Genomic DNA, 23,678 nt, shown 5'->3' with positions numbered 1-23,678 from the left:
AAGAAGGCCACCATCTACTCGGTGAGATCTAAGAATGTTGGGCTATGAGGTGCCATATCCAGGAGTGATCTTGAAAACAAATGCACACAAAAAACACGAAGAGGTGTGTCGGAACAGCTGGAATTTTCTGTAGTGGATCCATCATAGCTGTGGGTGACAGGACAATGCTAGAATAATCTGCTGTCCTTCTAATCCAGAACACATGTCTCGTACGACTAAACTCTGCAGTGAATTCTTTAGCTATAATTTAGTCCAGATCATAGCTTTTTAGCTTGATCAAGATCAGTCTTGGTCCACTCTCATTACAGCCAGTGTGTTGTGCTTCCAATAAATTCTCTTATCGTCAGCCTAATGTGTAAATCATCTGGCCGTATTTCAAGTCTACATCTTAGTAAGCAGAGGTGAGGTAAGATTAGTATGCTCAGAGGTCAGGAGTAAACCGAAGTATATCAGACGGTAGGCGAGGATGTTGGCATAATTCAACACGATTATAAGTCAGTTCACTTCTGACGTTTGGAAGCTCTGCCAAATGAAGCTACTTTTTGAGCTGTTTGCAAAGATGATGCAAGTGTAATGTCCCCCATATTGGACTAACTGGTCAGATATGATCCTTTTGATGAGATTAGATATTATTTATTTGTCCCCCAGTTTTACTTAGTAAGAAGAAACAGTTGAGGCTTGCAAGCCTAATAGAGGGGATCATATAAAGGAAATATGAATGCTGGAACCTTGACTTTGTAGATGGGAAAGGTCATGCATATTCCTTGAGAAACTTTGCTTTAATATACTGCACTATAAATAATAAAAAGACCATCTTGAGAAGAGATGAGAATCACGCTTTGTTTTGGAAGATAAACTATGACCTCAGGAAACACAAATAAGAGTTGTTTACCTTTACAGTGTTACCTGACTGTGAATGCACTGACATTTGACCTGTTAAGTGAGTGGTGACATGCTTTGACCTGAGCTTCCATCATGTAGGATGCATGGTTAATAATAGACACTAATTAACAGTGTGATAATGAGAGAAGATTGCGGAGGAGAGTGTTAAGGCTGCATTGTGCTGATACTCAAGTGTTTGGTGATGTTGGATACAGAAGTGGCACCTAATAATCATCCAAGTCAATTGTTGCCTGCTTCTGTAAATTGACTTCTGTGGCCCAGAGTATTTAATTTGCCGTTTCTCTGCAGCGCCCATGTAAGACTGCTGTGGCTAATATGGAGACAAGAGCCTGCATGTTGAGTATTTAAGCCTTTTAAAAAAGATGTTGGGCTTTTAGATGGGTGTTGGGGTTCTGAATGTAGCCAATGTATTTATTCATATCCTTCAAAAGGAGTGCTACAAGGACGCATTTTCTCTGTCAATTGGACACTTGCAATTTTGATTATTATCTTAATAAATAACGGAAGTTACTTTAATTTCCAGAACACATTGATGGATGAAGACACGTGCATATTGAAGGACAAATAAAAACAGAAGCTTGAGTAGAAAATCAATTGCATTAACATTACACCTGGTTTAAACTTTTTTACTTGGTTATTAAATGTACATTTTGAGTAATATGTATGATTCTAGGCTGCAACATAAATCAAGTGACATATTTTATTCTTATTCATGTGCACAAATGCATTGTCAGACATTTAGCAATTGAGGATTAACTCCACCAATAGTTATGGCCATAACAGTAGAGTGGTTTCATTACAATGATAATGTCTTCACACATCTCAACACAATTACCACCGTGAGGTTTTATATTTCTAAATGTGTTTATAGTTCATTTTACGGATGTGCTGATACTGATTCCAGCATCTGTACTCTCTGTGATACTGGCCTATTTTGCTGTACTCCTCAAAACTTGCTCATGACAGCGCCTTATACCTACGACAGACTTACTTTGCTATGTTCCGAGGATTCAGTGCATCCCGAGATTTTACACGCTCTCACGCAGATGAGGGTGGTCTCAGGTGTGACAAGCAGGTGGCCACTCCCCAGTGCGTGGCACAGTGGCAGACCACCGCTTCAAATTGGAGACAGTTCTATTTTTTACAGAGATCTGCCACAGAGGGTCGTTCAGACAGGAAATCAGCTGGGAAAATCCCATCATTTAAACACATTTTATTCAAAAAAACACTCGACAATGCTTCAACTGTCTTCAACGAGGGGACACTGTATACATAAACCAGTAGCCAGTACCAAGATCTTAGATATTCTCTATCAGCATAATCTGAGAGTCATGTTTGTTCAAGGAACATGTGTTAAAAATAATGTAAAATAATTCAAATGGTTGTTATGGTATTATAACTTGTGTGGGCAAGTACTCAAATGTACTCTATCAGCCAAAAGTAGGACATCCCTAGTTTATTTGTTTACAACAAAGTATGCCTGCTTCAAAAACGCTGGTTTAACTCGAGGTCAATTGAAGTTTTTTTTTTATGTAATTACTGGTAAATGTTGTATCTAAGCAGTCCTACTGTGCTAAGTAAGGGTAATATTTAAAAGGCTCTAGTGTGGATTTGTGCTGTAAAACGTCTTATGAAATGGAGTAACTGGGTCCTCTTTAGTCCTGACAGGTTTGTGTGTCAGTGTTATGGTGATACCCCCTGTGTGTGTGCTCGACCCTCTCCAGAGACAGACCAATGTTGGTCTCAGAAGTTGACTGCATCTCCGTCATGGTTTGTAACTATAGAGCACAGTGAAGAGACATGCCAGATGCCCTCCCTCTCTGCCGGTGTCTTTGTGTGGCATCAAGTGTGTCCACCTTCTGCTAGGCAGCATGTAACCTGCCGGTCGCCTGATGTGACCAGGCGACCGGCAGCTGGCACTCACCAGCTCTAAAACTTTCTCATGGATATCTCTTACATGGCAACAGCTACTTCATTGTTGTCCCTATGCATAGACTTCCCTAGCAACAGAGGAAAATATGCATCAGCATATTCTGTTTTAAAGACAGCAGTGGGTGTGCAAGTGTGAGATTGGTCCTACTCTATACTCCGGTACTGTACACACACAAAGAAGGCCATTGAGGGGATCAAAGACTTTGGAATTGTTTTCGGCCGGACCTGGACACCATAAGCCGCTCCGCTTGTGAGCGTGTTCAGTTTCTGGCATGCTCAGAAGTGTGACTGCCCAGCACAGAGTGAGGATTTTAACCCGATGTTTCATAAACACAACATCGGTACATTATTTCCTTACATTTGGATATTCAATTTTATTTTTATGTTCATGCCGATCTCATCTTCTATCTATCTATCTATCTATCTATCTATCTGTCTATCTGTCTATCTGTCTGTCTATCTATCTATCTATCTATCTATCTGTCTATCTATCTATCTGTCTATCTATCCATCTATCTATCTATCTATCTATCTATCTATCTATCTATCTTTACTCTCATCATCATGTAGCATGCTAGCAGTGTTAGCATGTAGCTAATGTTGGATGCACTGGAGTGGCAGGGTCTCACGGCCTGTTCCATTCTGAGAGGGGGGGAGAGCGATGAGAGATTACTGCCCTGCCTGTCTCTCAATCTAGGTCACAGAGCATCAGGGGGCAACACACCCGGCTCATTGAGCCTGTCACTCATACTGCTGTTGCCAGAGAGCTCTACAATGCAACACAACACAACACAACACAACACAACACCACTGCCTTGTTTTCTGTACCTGCAGAGTACAGTTAAGCTCAGTAAATAGCTGTGGCACTTTACTTCACTTTTCTGTGTAAACTAGTTTAGATGCACAGTACAAAACACTGTGACTGATGACATCATTAATACACAGATTAATTGCATTCACAGCATGACATAATCTCCACTTGCCATCATCATGAGACCCCAAGGTGAATTCAGTCTCTTTGTAGAGTGAAAATATCTTATATCTTATTTTGTGATGTGTGCGTTATGGGTATGAGACATTAATAATGAGAAAATACAGTTTAGATTATTCTGGTTTAATAAAGGCGAATAATTAAACTAAGAATCAATACATCAGCTCTGGTCAGGTGTGATGATCAATTAAACATAATACACCTCTCTCTCTGTAATGTATTTCATTTTTGCAGTGTTGTGAACATCAATTCATGGTCGAGCTTGTTGTGTAATCAGTGGTGGTGTCCAACTGCAGACTCACGGTTCTTCACTACCTGGACTGGTGTGTTGAGAGTGCTGTTGTTTCCCTGCCTGGGAGTCCTGACTGAATCCACTATTCGTATAAACACTGACTGATTTGAAATGTCAGCAACTTGCTGCTGATTGAGGCCTAATATCGCCCCTGCACAAGTTATCGTGCCTTCATGCCTGTTAGCAGCCTGGTCTGTGTGTAACATTGACCAGGCGGTCAGATGTGATAAGACTGCCATTTTTGAAGATGGTATTAGCTGGGTTGATTCCCTTGCTTCCTTTAGTATCAGTCCCTCCAGTAGATGGCGATCTTGTGATCGCTATTATGAACGCAATCTTGAGTTCTGCAAGGCCCTGCAATTTTGTCCAATCATCGCGATTTTCCCACCAATTCCACCAATCACTTTAGCCTCCTTTTACTAAATGGCATATTCTCTCCCTTCTTGTTGAGAGTCATGTGCCACACCAAACGCTCACATTGGCCCACAAATATAGCTGCCAAGCATTCGGACGTGAACGATTCTGAATCCATTCATAAATGTTGCCAGGATTTTGAAACAGGCCGTACAAAGCTGCGCCCCCAGCCCATTCCCCTCCTGACGCGGCAGGTCATCCACTGACATGACAAGTCGCTTTGCAAAATAGAAACTGTAAACATAACATTTGTACAAAAATAACCTTTTATAAAAACAAACATCTGAGTCAAATTCAGTAGCTGTTTTTAATTATTCTTCGCCTTACTACGAGCTAAAAGTCTATAGCTTTGCTCATCTTCTTTCATGTACATATGATTAAACATGATTACATGATTAAATAAATGGAACCACATGAATTTTGATCCCTGTTATGCTATTTTGCTCGCATTAGCCAAGTACAGTGTGACACCCATCTCCCTGCGCTCCTCAGGGCTGCTCGCTGCACGCCACTGGGGAGGGAGGAGAGTAGGAGGAACAGGCTTTGTGCCAAAAAAAAAGCCAACTCCTCCGATTCCAAATCTATGAGTTGGTTTTGTAAACGATTACGGTGTCCTCCTGCCATCAGCGTCGGACATTCGACGCACATTCACATTACTCTAGTAGACAAATATGATGAGCGGTGACACTATGAGTAGCACATTACACTGCACTAATGATTGGTGTGGTGTGTGCGTCCATTTTAACTGGCTAAAACCCTGCGGGGAGCGGGGAAATACTCCTTTTAAATAAAATTAACTAAAACTAAAATCAATAATAATAAATGTCCTGGAGGTGACTGATATGTGGAATTGTGGGTTCATTGTTTTTAAATCATTTTTCAAAATAAACGTGGGATTGAGATCTCACCCTAGTTGGTTTCCAAGTGCACGTCATTGGGCTGACTCTGATGTGTGCTGCAAACATGATGCCGACTTCAGAAAAGCTGATCGATTTGGATGAGTGAAGTGATACCGCCAATTCTACTTGCTGGGTCATTTGAGTTTGTCTGCTGATTCCAGACTGTGCATGTGGGTTCAGCAACATCGTGCTGATGTGTGTCTATTCGCACGTCTGCGGCACTGACTGGAACAGAGAGGAAACCGATTTATCCATTAAAAGCTCATTAGCTGCTGCAGAGAAGTTGTTTTCTGATCCCCAGCCAGAGTGCCGAGCCTCCGAGCACAACAGAAAGTCTTCTGCCACACACAAAACAGCCATGTTCATGTTTTTGTAGGCAAATCTCAAGCGTTACGTAACCCACTACGAGTCTCATTTTGCCAGGCTCAAAGACATTCATGGCAGATAATGCAGTGAAGCCTTGTGCAGAGAAATTCCTAAATAATTCAGAGAGTGGCGCTCTCACCTCCGCACAGACTGCAGCCTGCAGATGTTTCACATAAGATGCATTTCACTTCGGAAAAATTCTGTCACCTGTCTGTCCTGTATTTCGTTGTCACTGGTTTGCGAAAACTGCGCCTCTGTTCAACCCGCTTTAATGGAAGAGGGGCGCAGTGGAGTCTCCATACTGGTAACTGAATTATTGAATAGTGCCAGTGGAAGTTGGTGCAGTCAGCCTGTCTGCTGCACGTGCTCTTCTCAGAGGGTCCATGGGCTTCTTCTATTGAATCCATGTTTCCATGACGATTACTCACACAAACGCCACATCTTACACAATGACTTATTAATCATGTTTGGCAGCAAAGGGTTTTACAATGGTGACGGGTGCTGTCTGTTCCACACCGATGACAGCTTCACTCCCACATTGAAGTGTCAAAAATTTGCTGTCAACATATCGTGTCAGGAGCCTGTGGTCAGGATGGACAGTAATGCTCACACATTCCCATCCCCCCAAATGCCCCCGTAAACCCCCTTCAAATAAGGGCAGCCATATGTCACATGAAGTGCAACACAACTAAAACATATTTTATGGCTTTGCTAAGCCATTCAGACCTTAACAGACGTCATCCCATCATGAAATGTCAACATCCCCTTTATTGGTTGATTGAAAGTGAAAGTAGGAGGGGACCTCCTGAATGTACAGGTGTCCTTGTAAAACTGCATGTTAGCAGAAACCTATCGACCAGATGTACCTGGTAAATACAGTATTTTACCATTGACAACGCACTCATGCTAACTCAACCCTGTAGCAATTTATTATGTCTTTATAAGGAACTACTCCTGGCTGGCTTTTAGCTAGAGGGGCATCAAGGCTTCCTGGGGATACCTTAGGAAACTGAGAAACTGGACACCAGTTTTTTTCAGCAGGACTCCCAAAATTTCCAATCATCATCGTGGTTTACAGTATTTAACATCTTTAAATTTTCTTTTGTTTGTCCATCTTCTTGATGTATCATTACTAGGGGTGCACGGATATTAATTTTTTTATACAGATTCCTGCTGATTGTTTTTTCTTTTTTTTTCCCACAAGTCAAATACAATAGTCTTTGCTTTTTTTAAAATAAATTTCACAAATCAGTTAAATAACAATGATACTGAACAACACTGCATAGAAAACATTGCAACTTAATGAATAAATAATACAAAACAGAATGTCTTAGAACTCTACAGACCGCTCCTCTTTTCATTGACTACATGTCCAGGGAATGAGTACTTGAGGTCCCAGTTGCGCCATTAGCTGCTGATAGCTCTGGTCTTTAACAACAGAACTCGGCTGCTTGTCTAAAACATTCAGCAAATCGGTGCTGTGATTTGAGGCCAAGTGTTTACAAGTTGGTGTACTGCGGAGGCTGACTCAGTGGGTGTACATGTTGCATTTTTAATAATTTGTTTGTCATTTTCCTCGATGAGAAGTATTGCCAAACGGCAGCTACCGTGGCTGGCTGGCTCTAATGTCTGCAGCTGCAGCTGGTAGGTGTCTCTGCAGCATCACAACAAGCAGTGTGATTTTCCAGAGAAATTCCAGCTATTTTTCAGATTTTTTATGTAATTTTCTCATTATGCATGAATGTAAATAGCATGTTATTAAAACAAATTGGCAAATATTTGTAATTTGATCGGTTGATCATGATGACGTCATAAATGGCCATATCGGTGCCGATAAATCCGGCCGCTCAGTCAGTGCAGCCCTACTCGATATGTTCATGTTTCACAACTGTTAGTTGAGGTGTTTTATCTTGATATTTCATCCCAATTTTACAAATGAATGAATCACAACCGTTTGAAAACAGATAATTCAGTGAAAGAATACACTTTACATTCTAAATTCTGGGCTGCTCTGCTTTCTTTAGTACTTGAAGCGCTGTCTAGTTTCAACTAGAACTTTATACTGTTTTAACACCGATTTTCACAGATTCAATCTGAGTGTGAGGTCTCTTCGGTTTGATGCTAATTATAGTTCCTTCTCTGATAGTGAAAATTAAAATAGCTCAGTCGGAGGAACATTTATTTTTGGAAGTATTTTGGAATGTTGTTTAAAAATAAATACATAAATAAAAGCGCCAGTCGGAATTACCTGCTTTTCCGCTCTACCATTTGAGGGAATCCCCAGTTAATCATCATCAATCCCAACCAGTCAGAAGTCCAACCAGAAGTCAATTCTGTGACGGATGTTATCATTGTTGCGTGTGGTAATTCCTGTCCGGAATATTCCGGTGCTGTGACGAAGCATGGCGTCATTAGGTGCAGCCTTCACTCCCACATCCGTTCACATTGGAGTGATGGAACTGAGAACTCATCCATGACAGTTAACCTGCTTCTTTCCTGTCTAATTACAGCAAGTCACTGCATGTGCGTCTCTTTGTCTATGGGTGTGTGTTATACCTGCTGTGTGGTGCTGTCATAGAGTGAGAAATGGGGTTGTTCGAGTGGGAGTCGGGAAACATGATTCAGTCTGTTACCTGAGTGGGTCACACCCAGTGTAGCAAACACTTGAGACCTCAGAGAATGTATGCGCGTAGCTCTAGAAATAAATGACAGTAATTCTAGACAACATTAAAATAAAAGTTGAAGGTTCAATTCAATGTATTACAATCTGTTGCATGCATGTTTGCCTGTCAGCAATAAAGCAGTGTTTATGGGGAGCATGTTCTCACGCGTGCATTGAAACTTGTTCTTGTCTTTCTTGTTGTCGCCTGAGCACAGATTGTGACCTTTGTCCTCAATGACTCACATTTAGGAGGCCACTAATATTCAGGTGCACACAGAAGAGACGCCGGTTGGTCGGGACTGACACATATAAAGCTGATTTATGGACTTTATAGACTTGCTTTGGAAATGGTGGCTCCCAACTGTCAACTTTTTTCATGCTGATAAGATTCACTCAGCAATACGACATCCCATCCTCATGTCCTCTTCTCTCTGTGGAGCTTCTCATACTGCAGGTCCTCTGGGTTTCTTCCAAATATAGCGATGAATGATCAAAGTTTTTTTAAACTGCTTAAATTACAAACTTCCTGTGATAGGGGCTGGATAAGACCTAGCCTTAAGTGATATGATGTGGATAAAAAAGTGATTGATCCAGTGGCAACGTGGGTTTACAAGAAAAAAGGTTTTTGCACAGAGGAGTAGTGGCCAGGGCTGCAGTCTCAAGGTTTGGGACTGAATAAAGACTATTTTATCTAACACGTGGGACGAGGCACTAGAGGCCAGCACTTGGAGTGATATGCAGGGACATGAGTCAACCTTTGTTTGTAACCAATGACTGTGCTGTAATATGATGAAAGGACCAATTATATCCAGATATGTTGTGTTGACTATAATCCCCAATGAAGTTTGCTGCCCAAATATGTACAATACATTGTATTTTTGTGGTTTTATTTATTATTTATTCATTTTATTTATTTATTCATTATTTATTCAACAACTGCATATTTTTTTCTGGATTGAACAGTGCCAGTTTAGGCTGTGTGTCAATCTGCTTCAAAAATGCCAAAGCATCTTTTAAAAGGAGGCTGTATTAGAGAACACCCATAAAATCTATTTTACCCTGATGTGCATCCTACATTCACAATGGCTCGATGTTTTATATTTATCTGGTTTTTAGCTAGGATTTTCAGACAGGCTGACTCGTGAGATGTGGGTAACAGCGAGACTTTGGCCAAAAACAAATGTGGCACCTGTGATGGCACCTTTTTTTAATGTAATTATTACTTGGGAGAAACGCTCTTTCATGGAATGCAGTATGATAGGCATCCATTTTCTTATGTTTTTGAGTTAAGGCCATCCCCAGGATGCCCGGACGGTCCTCTATCTTCGACCGCTGGCTGTTAAGCAGTCACCAAGGGATGTCCAGTTTGAATATTTCAGATCTAATATGTTTCTCGTTTCCTGTCAATACTGCTATTGCCTTTTTATTCAACCGCTTTCCTGCTGTCTGCATTGTGGGCACGAGTGCCTTTTGTCTTCCCAGATGAAATATGTTGCTCACTTCTTCAATATTATTTCATCCCACCAGTTTCCCAAGTCAAAGCCTGACAGTTTTCACTGGTGACACCTTGTGTTCACTCAGTGTGACTCTGGCACCATTTCCATCTTCAGTAATCACATTTGCCTGTTTGCTGCTCAAAATTGAAAATAATTCTGAGTGTGAAATGTTTTGTTTGAAAGGTGATTCCTAAATAGAAAGCCCGTTTCTTAAAATTGCAGTTTTCATTCTGCCCATAATAGTCTCACTTGTCAGAACCAGTTAAACCAATAGATTCATTGCTCCCAGGGAAGTGCTGTCAGAGTGAGTAATGTTGGAGCCAGCAGGAACTTGTGGGCTTTTGCACCTAATAAATAATAAATAAACATGGTGAATAGTTTTAGAATGACATAAGATGAAATATAATTTGGCATATTTTAATGCAACATTAACTGATAATTTCTGAATAAAGCTGGCTCCGTTGTTATGATGTCAGTCTCTCTGCCTCTCCAGTTCTAACCTTTTCTAACGTTTGCATTGTTTGCCGGTGCCGCCTCCCCTTTTCTGTCCGCCCCTCTATTTTCTCCAAAAACGACCCCCTCTTTTCTTCTCTCTTCTTTTCTCCTGAGCATTATTACCCAGAAACCTCTTGTTAGGTTCATTTTCACCACCATCAAGTATAGAGCTCTTAAAGTAAAACATATTGACGTAACTGAAGTTAGGAGTTTGAATGCTACATTTTATTTTTGAGTAAGAAGTTAACATCTGACTTGTTCACTCTGGTCTTTATCTAATAAGACGACAACAATATGTTCGATTTGGGTTCAAGTGTAACTTGATTTCATGACCACATCATCTGGACCATCCTGTTCTTGAACAGTGTAGTCATAATCACCAACTGTGATGTTGCGAAAAATAACATTGTCTTAACTGAAAAAGTCTATTTCATTATTTAAAGAATTAACTCGACACCTTGAGATCTCACATGTTAAATGAGATGTTATTCTGTTTAATGGCTTTTGAATAAACAATCTTTTTTTTTTTTGAGGAAACATCTGGAAGCGTAATTAGCCTCTGTGATATTTAAACATATGTTGAGATCTTTTCCAGCGGCCAGGTGTTGAAGAGTGTTTCCCTGAGAAAGCGAGTGAATGTGTTGGGATGAGATGTGAGAAGAAAAGGCAGTGAAAGAGCAGAGGGGTTGGCAGCTAATTACTATTCAGACGGAGTGCCTGTGGGGTGGAAGGAAAGACTAGCTGCAATTCAAATAATCTCATGTGAGCAAGCGTGAGTGCGTGCAGGGCCAGCAGAGGTTTCTTTTATCTTCTTCTAACTTTGCAGCACCATGCACAATAGTTCTCACCGATGCAGTTGTCTGGCCGACAGACATTTGAGCTGTGGATCTCCCTGTTAGACGGTGACCCCTGCAGTCGTGTTTGATGTGACTAGGTCACTGTGGGAAAGTGGGTTAGCTAGCAAGGGCCTCCCTTTCCTCTACAAGAGTAGAACCCATCCACTGTTACGCAAGCTAACGCACAAACACATGGATATTCACGTTCTCTTTTCACTGCTGAACAATGTTTTTGGAGATATTTCCAGCAGAATCAGCAACAGGCTTCATGATCATATTTCTCCCACAGTTCTGCGCGGCCATTATGCAGCTGTGATAGCGTCGACGCTTGGTTCTGAAGCTGTAACATTACGATGCTGGAGTTTAACAGCAGATGATTTTGCCATCACCCAGATGGACGAGTGATTATTGTGCGTTTCATTTAATGCTATAGCGGCCCCTCCCCCTTCGCTTACTCCATTGGCCTCTGCTTTTACCGCAGTGAAACTGCCTGTTCACATGAGCTAAAAATAAATCATGTGACTGAGCAAGGCCAACTGTATCGTTCATGCATTACTTATGGAAGTGTTTGCTTTTCTTCCATTTTCCCCTCAGAAAAAAAGCCCTCACAGTCCCCCACGGCTGACATGCTGTTGGGACGTGGGGTCTTAGGCCACATCCTCTGAAGCTCAGCTAGCTCACTTATGTCATGTATATCTGTGATCGGCCGCTACCACAGGCTTCAATGCTGTTCTGCAGAGGACACTGATGCATCACAAAATTGTGACCTTTTATTTATGCTATCTTCTCTATTTTCTCTCTGCTTGAGAATTGGGTTTCACTTTAGATAAAGAAACACACATTACCAATAAACTACTACGCTTTTGTGAAGTGTGCGATACAGTGGTGTAATACATTGTGATGTATTGCGATGCTGTAAACTCAGAAGTATATAGTAATATTTGTGTGAAAAAAATTAGATAATGCAGCACTATGACCCATTAGCCACATATACGACAAGCTTTTGTAGGGTATCCCCCAAGCTATAGCTTTTGTTCAGGCCACTCACACTGTGTCCATTTTTAAAACTGGCTCTGTTGAATGCAGCGATCATCCATGTTGTGTCAAAATGTGGGGAGTCCTGCCTGAAAGTAGGGTACGTTGTTTTGTGTGTTGTTGGCTGTCAGTGGACAGTCTGCATTTTAAAGGAGCAATTCTCAGTACAGGAAGTGTGCCCTTGGGGTAACCCTTCTGGCTAAGCCATTTAAAAACAGACTTGTTTGACCTTTGTTCAACTTTTGGTTCCGTATCTTGAGAAGAGAAGCAAATACATGTCCAGACCTGGTCTCAGACTGAAGCCTTCCCGCTCTCAGACTTAAGGCTCTCACTTTTCAATACACCCAGTGTGTGTACACAGTCTTCCCATATAGCAGCAGCAAATTGTCAACTTTAAATATGAATATGTGAATCACAACTGCCAGGGGAATCAAATGGCTGACTGACTCATCAGAATTTCAAATCGTCACAGACAAGTGACATTTTTCTCTCTCTGTTTAAAAAAAAAAAGCCTGTCAGATTTGCCCACACAGGGGCTTTGCTGAGTCAGTGAATCTCTTGGATTGACAGTGAGCTCTCTAAGCTCATGTGAGGTCTGGTGGGGTGTAGAGAGATGCAGATGGCATGTCAGCAGGAGAGAGCAGAGGAGGAGGAAATGGGGGTGATGAATTTCAAGTCACATGATCTCAGCTTCCTCTTCTTCTTGTTTTGCTTCTCCTTATCAACATTTTTATCCCACCTTGTGAGCACTCGGGCGTCTGGGTGAATCTTGCGTCTGGCCCAAGCTTGTGGTTTGATTTCCATAGTAATGTCGCTCTATTCTACTGTGAAGTGGAAATCAGCTGCACCTTGCCGTCTCCCAACTCTTGTGACTTCTGCTGTAGTAAAGCAGATATTGATATTTCACACCTGGATTCTGTCCTTCATTAGCACGATCATTTCCTAACAACTTCTTTATCTTCTCTGTTGTTTAGGCGATATCACGCAGAAGGGTTATGAAAAGAAACGGACCAAACTGTTGGCTCCCTACATCATCCAGACTCCGGGTAAGTGGCCTTCTTTAAAAGATGCAAAAATGCATTTCAATTTCATCACTAGTCTGTATAATATTGGATGAAGTCCCACAAGTCCATGGTGCCGGGTAAGTGCTGTAAATAAATGACTTCATCTGTCCCTATCTTTAGGAAGTTAAGAAGGCGTCCTTCTTAACTACTGGTCCTAACTGTCCGGTGTCTTTTTCACTTCACTTTTTATTTCTTTCCAAACTGGGTATGTCCATGTGCAGTCTTCAACAGTTGTGTGTAAGAGCAGTTGTCTGTAAGAAAAGCCGGGTTATCAAAGACTAGTTTGGGCTCCACAGTACTGGCTTACTATAAGGTAGAACTGAGGTCACTCACGATGTGCAGTTGCAATGTTCTCACCTGTTCTGAGACTGTTCTCTTCTGGCAAATACTTACTCTGTCCAGGTACAGTGGCTCTCACGTAATGGGCCTCATGTATAAAACTTAAATGCAAACTTCAATGGCGTACAAACCCTCTTGTCTGATTCAAGCATGTCCCTCTTACATATCAGTACCCGGCGATGAAGAATATGACCCGGAAATTAATTTGTTCCAGACGTAAATTGTTCCATCAACTTTGAACATTTATCTAAAAGAACTGTAGGAGTAACACCTCTGCAAATGCTGTCTTTTGACTCCCCTGCTTCTAGCAGTGAGAATAGTTGACCCCACATGATTCACACTGAAAGTGTCATTTATGAATGGCCCGTTTGCTGCCATGCCTCTGAATTACTTGCTGTTGCTACTATCCTACTGTAGCTGCTAATCTAAACCTTGCCGCTATGAACACCTTTATTATTACACCTTTATTATACTGTAATTACTGATATTACAGTATAATATCAGTAATTACAGTGGGCTTCCACATTTACAACTGCAACTACTCCCAATGAGGCAAAGACATATATTGATAGCTTTTTTTGTGCTGCCTCTGTCTGCAGCGAGGATTGTGTGAATTGCTGTCACTTCATATCATTACTGAAGAAAAACGACAGAAAATTCTTCAATAATCATTAAACATTCCTTTCTTTGAAGCCATGAATGATTTGGTAGGAAACCATGTTGATAATAGTACTGTGGGGGTAATGTCTTCTGCCACCCCGAATATTCTCTGGTATATATGCTACAAACTCATGTCATCCTCTCGTGTGCCTTCAACAGTGGAACCACCTCCTAAGAGAGATGTGCTACCTCCAGCTCCCAGTTCATCCTCCAGTCATGCCCCACTCCAGTCCAGCTCATCAAGATACAGGGAGCGACGCTCCCGGAAGACACATCGCAGTGGAGGAACCAGAGACGACCGCTACAGATCAGGTTCAAACTCTCACCACACCTTCTACAAAACAGACGAAGTGGCCGCCTCTCATCAACCCTTTTCAGCAGCCGCGTTGTTCCTCAAGGACTAATTATCGAAAGTGTGTGTGTTTCCACTGTGAGAGAGAGAGAGAGAGAGAGAGAGAAGCTCAATAAGTAGAGGACCCCCTCCTTTGCAATGCAAAGTGATGTCACTGCTGGGCTATGTATGAGTGGAGAACAGAAGTTATCAAGTGGGAGAACTGTTGCTGGTCAGGATAAATGAAAGCAGAGCTCTGGAGGAAAGTTGAAGGAGCATGTGAGGGGGAAGGTTTCTGCTCTTTGTGATTCTGTTGATGCGTCGTCCCTCTAGACTTCACCACACCCTGCTCGAGCTTTTCCTGGATGTCTGACCGTGGAGCTGAAGCAGATAGTTTTAGTCATGTAGCCAATTCTACTGATTATTTTTGTTTATCGTCAATGACACAAACGTGATTTTAAAACATACATACTCTTGTATCGAATTTGCTACTTTTCTTGTGATTTATTTATTCATGACAAGATGTGAGGACCTGCCCCCTTTTTATCTGATGAAAAACATGAATATGCTTTTTAAGTTTAAGTCATAACCTTTGTAATTGTTTGGATTTTGAGTGCTGCAAGTGAGACTCTCGTCAAACTAGCCTTCTCACTAAAATAAATCAGATTTTCTGATGTGGTGAACATTGAAAAACTCGAGCTGGAGGATATTTAATTTAATTCAATGTATTATTAACAAGAAAACGATTTAGATTGGGGAACATTAATAAACTTATTACTTCAGTAACCGTGACCTGCGTTACAGTCCTGGTCAGGGAAATAAGTTTTAGTTATTGTTATTGTCTGAGGTTTGGTCCTTTCATATCCATTCCCCATTTATTGGGCAATGTGGAAATTTTTTTGATACATATTTGGTAGGGATGCACCAAATGCAAAATTTTAGGCTGAAGTTTTTTTTTTTTTTTTTCTATTTTATAGATTATATATTGCATAAATAGTTGAGAACACATTTAGGTACGTGTTTATCAGAGAAAGTAATTGCTGAGATTATTCAATATTTAGATAATTGTCATTTTTTTATATTTCAGACTTTGCTTTTTAAATGTAAATAATAAGAAGGAAATAGCAAAAATGTCCAACTGTACAGTAGGCTGATTATGTAAACAGAAGACTCTAGATAGTTTGGTTGAACACTCATTGCAAACTGCATTTCTATTTTGCTCTCCAAAAACCGAATGAACCGAAAACTTCAAACTTCTGCAGACTTTGGAACACACTTACCACTGAAGAGTCACCATTATGACAGATGGAACCGGTGCTTAACACTTGACGGCATGGGCAATAAAGAAATCATCTAATAAAGAGGAAACGTATGAGACATGGGTCGGAAAGTCAAAATCATTTCGGCTTGTATTGAACCACTCCTGTTTGGTCACTGACCGGTTCTGAGCCACGTCGTCAGTACTGTCACTGCTGCAGCGGAGGATTTTAGATTTTCATGGCGTGTCGAGAACGGGAGAGTGGGTTGCCAGAATCTCTAGTGGTCTCGTAGAGCTCTTTTAACCTCTGTGGCGCATTTTTGTATTTAAAAAAAACACATTATTTTATGTAGCGTAGAAGCGAAAAATCATCGTTCAGGCTGCGCTGTGTTTAATCAGGTCACGCGACAGTATTTGGTTTGGGTGGTGAAGAAATGTTTCTTTTTTGCACTATTCCACTAAATATATTTGGCCACCGAATGTTCGTGCATCTTTAATATTTGTCAGTACTTTATTTTTTTATTAGATATTCCTGTGATACTATGTGTACTATTTGCATAAACCATTAGTCATGAATTTCTTAGGTTTAATGCTCCACATATAAGAGATGGGTTTTCTCAAATATTATTAATTATGTATTATTAATATTATTGTTAAATATTCATTGGAAAGCTGTCAGACGTGCCGCAAGGCCCTTTAAAACAAAACAGCTGCTTGAAAGACTGGGTACAATCAGGGTCTCAATCTCTATTCTGAATGTTGGTTACTAATTTTGACCATATTGTACCTTGCTTGTAAACTCATGGCCCAGAGTCTGGGAGGAGAGGAAAGACTGGTGGGAACAATGGAGACTCAGAATTGGTGGAAAGCGTTGCTCTTAAGTATGAACACAAGGAAGTAGACGCTGGAAATAGTGAAGCAGTGCAGTATATTCTGTTATTCTTTTAAGTTTCAAGCTGTTTCTTTATATTTACTGCTTTAGTTCCAGCCCAATCCATCAGTTGCTTCTCCGCATATTCTGCATCTATTTTCTCTTTCCATAAGGTGATGGGTTTCTAAATATAAGTGGCAATCCGATGATGGAAGTAGATCAAGTGTGTCCACTGGCTGTGAGGGTGAGGTTATTCCATTTCAACTGGAGGTTATTTTAAAGTAAGGATGTGCCAAAATGGTTTTTAATATATCTATCAGAAAGTCAAGTTGCACTGGCATCGTAGAAACAAATGAACTACATACTGCATTTTGTGGATCTGCATTATTATGTTCTCTTGGCAGAGTTAGGTTTGAGATGCAGCTTGTTGACTTGGGAGACGCAGCTGCAAGCACGTGGGTCCTCTGTGATAAACACGAATGGGTCAGTGGGCAGCACTCGATGATCCGCAATCCAGAGTTGCTTCTCTTTAGTCACTAATTTTAATATCAGTCTTCATTACTGGAATACTCAGAACACATCCTTCCACTCAGACGGGTTTATGTCTCATGTTGCACTTCCGATTTCTTAACAGCAAAAATCGAAAAAAAAACAAATTACATGACTTCTCCATTAATCCAGCTAACAATTTCAGTCAGTATCAGGTTTTGATTCCACTTGTACTTGTAAACAAGTGTGCATTCTCCAGTGAAACCAGTGCAAGTGAAGGGCTTTGTTGAGTCATCATCAGCCCACACATGACCTGATCTCACCTGTGCTGATGTGTGATCCTTTTTGCCAAATGTCGCTTTTCCATCTTTGGATTTCTTGCTCACCTGATTATTCTAAGGAGCTGCGAGCTAGATTTGAAAGCTCAGATGTGTAATCTACTTATTTTAGTGGGTCAAAGGTTTGTTTATCTCTAGAGTTTTGTTGGTTAAAGGTTTTGAATGTGTGTGGATCGATGAGAGCAAAGATGTTAAGCAATGAGCAGGATCTTCATTCGCCGTGCCTCGGAAAAGAAAAGAAACGCGTCTTCTATTTTATCGAATATTTTCCTGGGCTTGAAACTCTCCCAGCTGGAATCTGCTGCTCATAAATATCACAACTGCTTCTGTTGGATCCAGGAGAAAATGCGGGAAATGAGAGAAAATGATGCTTGGTAATCGACAGTGGAAGACACAGAAGTAATGAGATCTTGTAGTGCCCAAAATGTCCTCTTGCTCCAGAAGGTGTTGACATGTTCTGACCTTCCTTCTTGGTCGTCTGGTGAAACTGTCAAGCTATTTAGTGTGAGCTTTGGGATGAGGCAATGTGTGACGCCAACATGTCATATGTCTGTGAAGTGCTGTGCGTCGAGGGAAAGCTAACCAGTAGAAAATTGAAGCTCTGAGTTTCCAAGCAGCAGCCAGGAGTCGTGAAGGATTTAGAGAGGAAAGGGCCAAAGCCCTGCGTGAGCTGTATGTAAACCTGGTGACCTGCTGCAAGAAGCATCTCAGCACTGTGCTTGCCAGCAAGACTCGCAACACCAACTTGTGTTTTTCTGAATTCTCTCACTAGAATGCACAGCAGCTAATTCATTTTCATATTGTATGTTTTTAAATACGGTCACGACTCGAAACAATGTTTTTTTTATGCGCAAGAAAACTGACCAGAAATTCCATTTTAACCCTGACCCCACTGAGAATTTGGCTGTAGTGCTGGCTGCAGATCTGAGGACACCTGAGGTGATGCACTGAGCCACTTGGATCGTCTCTTCATTCTGGCCGTGTCCGCCAGCTGCTCCGCACTGTCATTTCTATTCTCAATAATTTATCATGAAAACACCAGAAGTTGTTTTCCACTGTTGACTCAATCTCCGACGCTTGTGGCTTTGTCTCCCGCGTTTCAACACGACTGTAACTGTGATGTCCTCCATTGTGTAGGTTTGCTGTCATCACTCATAAGTGCAGGAGCAGAGGCTTTTCCTGTTCACTGTACCTCTGATGTGCTCTTGCTACAGGTCTCCTCCTAGACAAGCAAAAGAGACTGTGTGTGAGAGCCGACGACAGCATAGTGTGACTGAAGATGATTTATTCTAGAGGAATCTGTTGAGCAGAATGGCAGTTATGTAATTACGGAGCCCACTGTTGCTGCGTAATGAAGCGTGCGTGATGGTTTATTTTAATGTGTTGATGTCTACATGGAAATGTCAGCCCATGACTTGTGTGGGTTTATTGCGTGATATGTATGATGTGGGGCATAAACACCAGATCTATATTGCGTGCTTGTGGGTGTCATCGAATGTAGGCGTTTCATTTATATCACTCGATTGTGTGGGTTAGTCTGTGTGGGCTAATAAATGCCCTGCATTTTACACTCATGTGCTTAATTCCCCTATCATATGAGTAATATATTCAGCTCTATTTTGAGACTTATATTTCTGTACTTTATGGTGTCCCCTACCATTGACAATGGCAAACTGAAATACCCAGCAAAGCAGTCACTGTTGTTGTAGTATAATTGTTGATTATTATTATTATCGTGAATGATATTGTTCTTCGCGTCTGCCATCTTCTTTATTTATTATTGTTTTTGAAATTAACTTTTTGCCTGCCTTGATGCTGTGCAGCTTCAGATATTGTATAAGCAGATTGGAAAACAAAAAAAAACTCATAACGCATAATTCATAATTTTCTTCATTCTGTACTTGTTTTTTTGTGTATTTGTTACGAAAAGTCTCATTATTCTTTTGATGTTACTTGTCCGCACCCCTTTCAATTTTTTACAACATGCTGATTTTTTTTTTTTACTTCCTCAAAGAAGGTTGTCTTTTTGACACCTCTATCTTTGTTCAAAATATTGTTAGCGCTGGATTTGGATGACAAATAATTCGACTGGGGGTGAACCATTTTTTAAAAGGATTCTACTAGTACTCGAGACCCATTTTGAGAATCGTACCTATTAGTAATGCAAAAGCTGTTATGTATTATATATAGTATGACTAATGCTAAGCTGTTCGGTTTGTGTTTGATCAGACATCCATTCAGAAGCAGTGCAAGCAGCTCTGGCGAAACATAAAGAGGAGAAGATGGCCTTGCCCATGCCAACAAAGCGGCGTTCCACCTATGTGCCATCTCCCATTGAAACCAGGACCCCACCAGGTGCGACCTTGATGCATCTTTAGTTGAACTCAGCTGAATATATGAAGCAAATCCTTTCCTCTGTCCTTTGCAGACTCGTCGTCCGGTTCCGATGACGACACCAACCTACGCCGGCAGTCATCTGTTGTCGCTCCGCCACCTATGACTAATCACAACCTGCAGAGTCCAGAGTCGTGGATTAACCGTTCAGTCCAGGGCTCCTCGACGTCCTCCTCTGCCTCGTCCACTTTATCCCATGGAGAACCCAAACCGCAGCCCCAGAGTCAACCTCAGCCGCAGTACAAACCCCAGTACCAACCTCAGTATAAACCCCAGTACCAGCCCCAGTACCAACCTCAACCCCAGCACCAACCCCAGCACCAACCCCAGCACCAATCCCAGCACCAATCCCAGCACCAATCCCAGCAACATCCACAGGAGACGCCGCGTACAGCTGCCATCACTGACATGATGGCTCACAGTCGGATTGGTGAGACTGACACTCACATTTCACACAGTCTCTCTTGGTGCACAGCTTTCTACATAAAGTGTGTGTTTTAGGAAAGTTAATGAACAAAATATTTGAGTTATAGCTACAAAATACTGGCAGAGGAAACACTGCCACGACTGTTCTAATGAAGTACATGCATTTTCAAATAAGCCTATGGTGCGAAGTGACTGATGGTAAGTGACTCATTTACACAAGCCTCTCAAATTATATGATCAAAGTTATTTTGTTTGTCAGAAGTCAATATGAAGCATTTTAATAAGTGGAAAATAGTGTTCAGTCGAATTTTGGTATTTGTTTAAATATGAAGTCGTTGCTGGCAGCAGAGTTTTCTGTAGTGTGTGCATTTTGTGTTGTGGACAGAAGGACTTGTTGTTGAGCTCCATTGAAGTCAGTGACATACCATGTGCATGCCCACATCCTTTCCACAAGTGTCTGGACAATGACCTGCTGTATTTTCTCCCTGATTCGGTCAGACATTCTGCAGACATCAGAGCAGCAGCTGCTGAGATTTGGCTCGCATTAAATATGAACATCTGCATCGATGTCTGGGCTCTACTACTCTACTTCGTACGACATGATCTTCACCGTGATATGCTGTATCACTGTGCAGCGTCAGACTGCCTGTTTAATACTGGCAGATGCATTATTAATGAGCGTGAATGCCAGTAAAGTTGATGTCATAGTTAATACAGGGGTTCCATACGATTATAAGTCAGATTTAAGAGTGCAGAAGAAAGCTGGTGGAACTTGTGTTGCAGCTTCTTGGACCATTTAATCCTATTTTTTAGTATTGTTTTCACAATACATATAATCAGTACTTGTTCAACGGTAATGCAGTATAGGGTTTTCATCCAAAAGCGCTTAAAACTGTGACTGAGAACCAAAAATGAGAACGCCATGGCAGAAGACAGATAATTATTAGCACCATTGTATTTGTCTGTGTACATCAAATAATAAATCAATTACTAAATTCAAACAAGTATTTATTTAGCACTGACATTTACTCCACGCACAATATAAAATTATATTAAATGTTTTGTTGTCATACTTAGCGCCGCTCATGAATGATGCACAGCCTGCTAAAGATTGTAAGATTAAAATATAAATCTGCACGGTTAAGTCTCCTGTGTTTTATTTATTTGTAGGATTACCTCAACAAAGTGCATCCAACTGCTGAAAAACATAACAATATTTTCTCTGTAGGCTGAAAATATAAGAACAACAGAACACATCCTTTTATCCCTTGATCCCTTTATTCCTCCCACAATATTGCTATAGACTACTGTCATGTCCACTATCAGGTTTTGGGAATTTCCTGCTAGTTTGAGTGTTTGCCAGTCACTTCAGTCAAATCGTACTTTTGGATTTTAAAAATTCAAGTGATTAAGAAAAAAGCAGATCGTATTTATAAATGTAAGAAATACATATAGCATTCTCAGCAGACATTGTTAGACATGATCTCACCCTCCTTAAAAACAGTGTCTTTATGTTCTCCTTGGTAAATGCTAAATTTGTTATTCCTAGACCCCTAAAGTGATCCTCACTTACATCTCCAAAGAACCTCATGTTATCATCTCATTCTACTAAAATTGAAAAATTGCTTATCCGAAATTAGGCAGGTGACGATCAGTTTGAATCCACACAATACAAAGTTAGCTTCAGCCAGATGACGTCCAGGTTGAATCTGTAGTTACATTTTCATTTCTCTCCCTGTAGCTCCATCGGAGAACAGCGCTCCGCCTCCAGATGTTACAGCCGTGGCCCCTGCATCCAGAGCCCCGCGGGTGGACCTGCCCTCCAATGCAGTGGTCCGGGGAATGAGCCGGGGGCAGAGCCGCTCCAGCATGATGGAGACGGCAGACGGTATACACATATACAACTTTATTTTATCAGACTTCAGTCAGAGGAAAAATGTGCTCTTCTCAAAGTACTCTGAGATTGTTCAGACTTAACTTCTCTCTTCTGTTCTCAATCTCTTCTTCACCCTCACACATGTTTGTAGGAAGAGGTAATACTCAGAGTAAGGAAACTCCTCAATACACCTGTTGTCCGTAGCCTACCGTCCCTCCTGTTGTCCCTTACTGTATTACCCAGTTTGTCATGATAATAGAAATATCCTTGAAAGGAGTCAGCACAAAAGATGAATCCTCACGTGTACCCCTGATTTAAAAAAAAAAAACAACAACCTTGACCCTGATTCTCACCTTGTTGTCCTCGTTTTTACTCAACCATTGTACGCTGCTTTTTATTCTCAGATACTTAAAAATCTAGGCAGGTTTTTATAAATCCAGTTTCTATATGGACTTTTTTATGAGATAGAAAGCAGCATACAATGAGGAGGTTAGAACTTGCAACATGTTTCTGCATTCTGTACATTATCAACGCATGTCTGACTGTGTTCGTCCTGCACCTCTGTCCCGCCATAACTCTCCGTGCAGGAGTTCCAGTCAACAGCAGGGTTTCCACAAAGATCCAGCAGCTGCTCAACACTCTGAAGAGGCCTAAGAGACCAGAGCTCAGCGAGTTCTTCACTGATGACTCAGAGGAGATAGTCGAAGGTGAGCTGCATCATGACTTTCTTTTTTGACTTCCACAACTCATTTATGATGTACTGGACCACTTGTTGTCTCACTGACTATCAGACAGGCTGAGATCCCGCTAGCTGTTCTTGTGAAATCCGACTCACAGTTTGGAGGAAGCATTTTTTCGTTTCGTTAGAAAAACCTGATCGCTTGGGCCAAAGGACTGACATGTTAAAAAAATACATATTTTACCATAATATTTACCATAATTTCCAGACCATAAGCTGCTAGTTTTATGCATGGATTTTTACAGTGTTAAGAGCATCATGTTGCCAAAACATTGAGCCCCATCACATCAAACCGATGACATCGCAGTCGTTTTATTTACCTCTAGCGCTCAAAATGTGCTGTCTACGCCCGCGATATAGCCGATCTCCTGGAGGACCGGAGACCAAAAGCATGAGCTGAGAGCAGCTGTGGTGTCTGAACTTCAGACGTGCAGACGAAAACAGTGCATTTTGAACGTTTTCATGTGAATAAAAGCTGTGATGAGTTCATGGTTCAAGTTCACAACATTGCCTAGTTTGTTTCATGAGTCAGTCTTGACGCTGGGCCCCGTTCTCAAAACTAGTTAGACTGA

The 23,678-nt window shown here is 41.2% G+C and overlaps 1 protein-coding gene across 4 annotated transcripts in view; it reads left to right on the top strand.

Annotated features, from left to right (window-relative positions):
• Positions 1–23,678, top strand: part of LOC128760234 (disco-interacting protein 2 homolog B-A-like) — a 45,013-nt gene that overhangs the window by 1,052 nt on the left and 20,283 nt on the right. For 2 of the 4 annotated variants that reach the window (XM_053867427.1, XM_053867424.1), the window contains exons 2-8: positions 13,296–13,367; positions 14,544–14,696; positions 19,901–20,026; positions 20,100–20,495; positions 22,233–22,379; positions 22,519–22,536; positions 22,955–23,074. In XM_053867427.1, the coding sequence (XP_053723402.1) occupies positions 13,296–13,367; positions 14,544–14,696; positions 19,901–20,026; positions 20,100–20,495; positions 22,233–22,379; positions 22,519–22,536; positions 22,955–23,074 (1,032 nt within the window). The remainder of the gene's footprint in view (positions 1–13,295; positions 13,368–14,543; positions 14,697–19,900; positions 20,027–20,099; positions 20,496–22,232; positions 22,380–22,518; positions 22,537–22,954; positions 23,075–23,678) is intronic. The other 2 variants (XM_053867428.1, XM_053867426.1) reach the window with 1 other exon arrangement.

Source organism: Synchiropus splendidus, chromosome 6 (assembly GCF_027744825.2).
Source record: "Synchiropus splendidus isolate RoL2022-P1 chromosome 6, RoL_Sspl_1.0, whole genome shotgun sequence".
In the NCBI taxonomy this organism is placed as follows: domain Eukaryota; kingdom Metazoa; phylum Chordata; class Actinopteri; order Syngnathiformes; family Callionymidae; genus Synchiropus; species Synchiropus splendidus.
The sequence above is the reverse complement of the archived record's forward strand: the minus strand, read 5'-3'. Positions and strand labels throughout refer to the sequence as shown.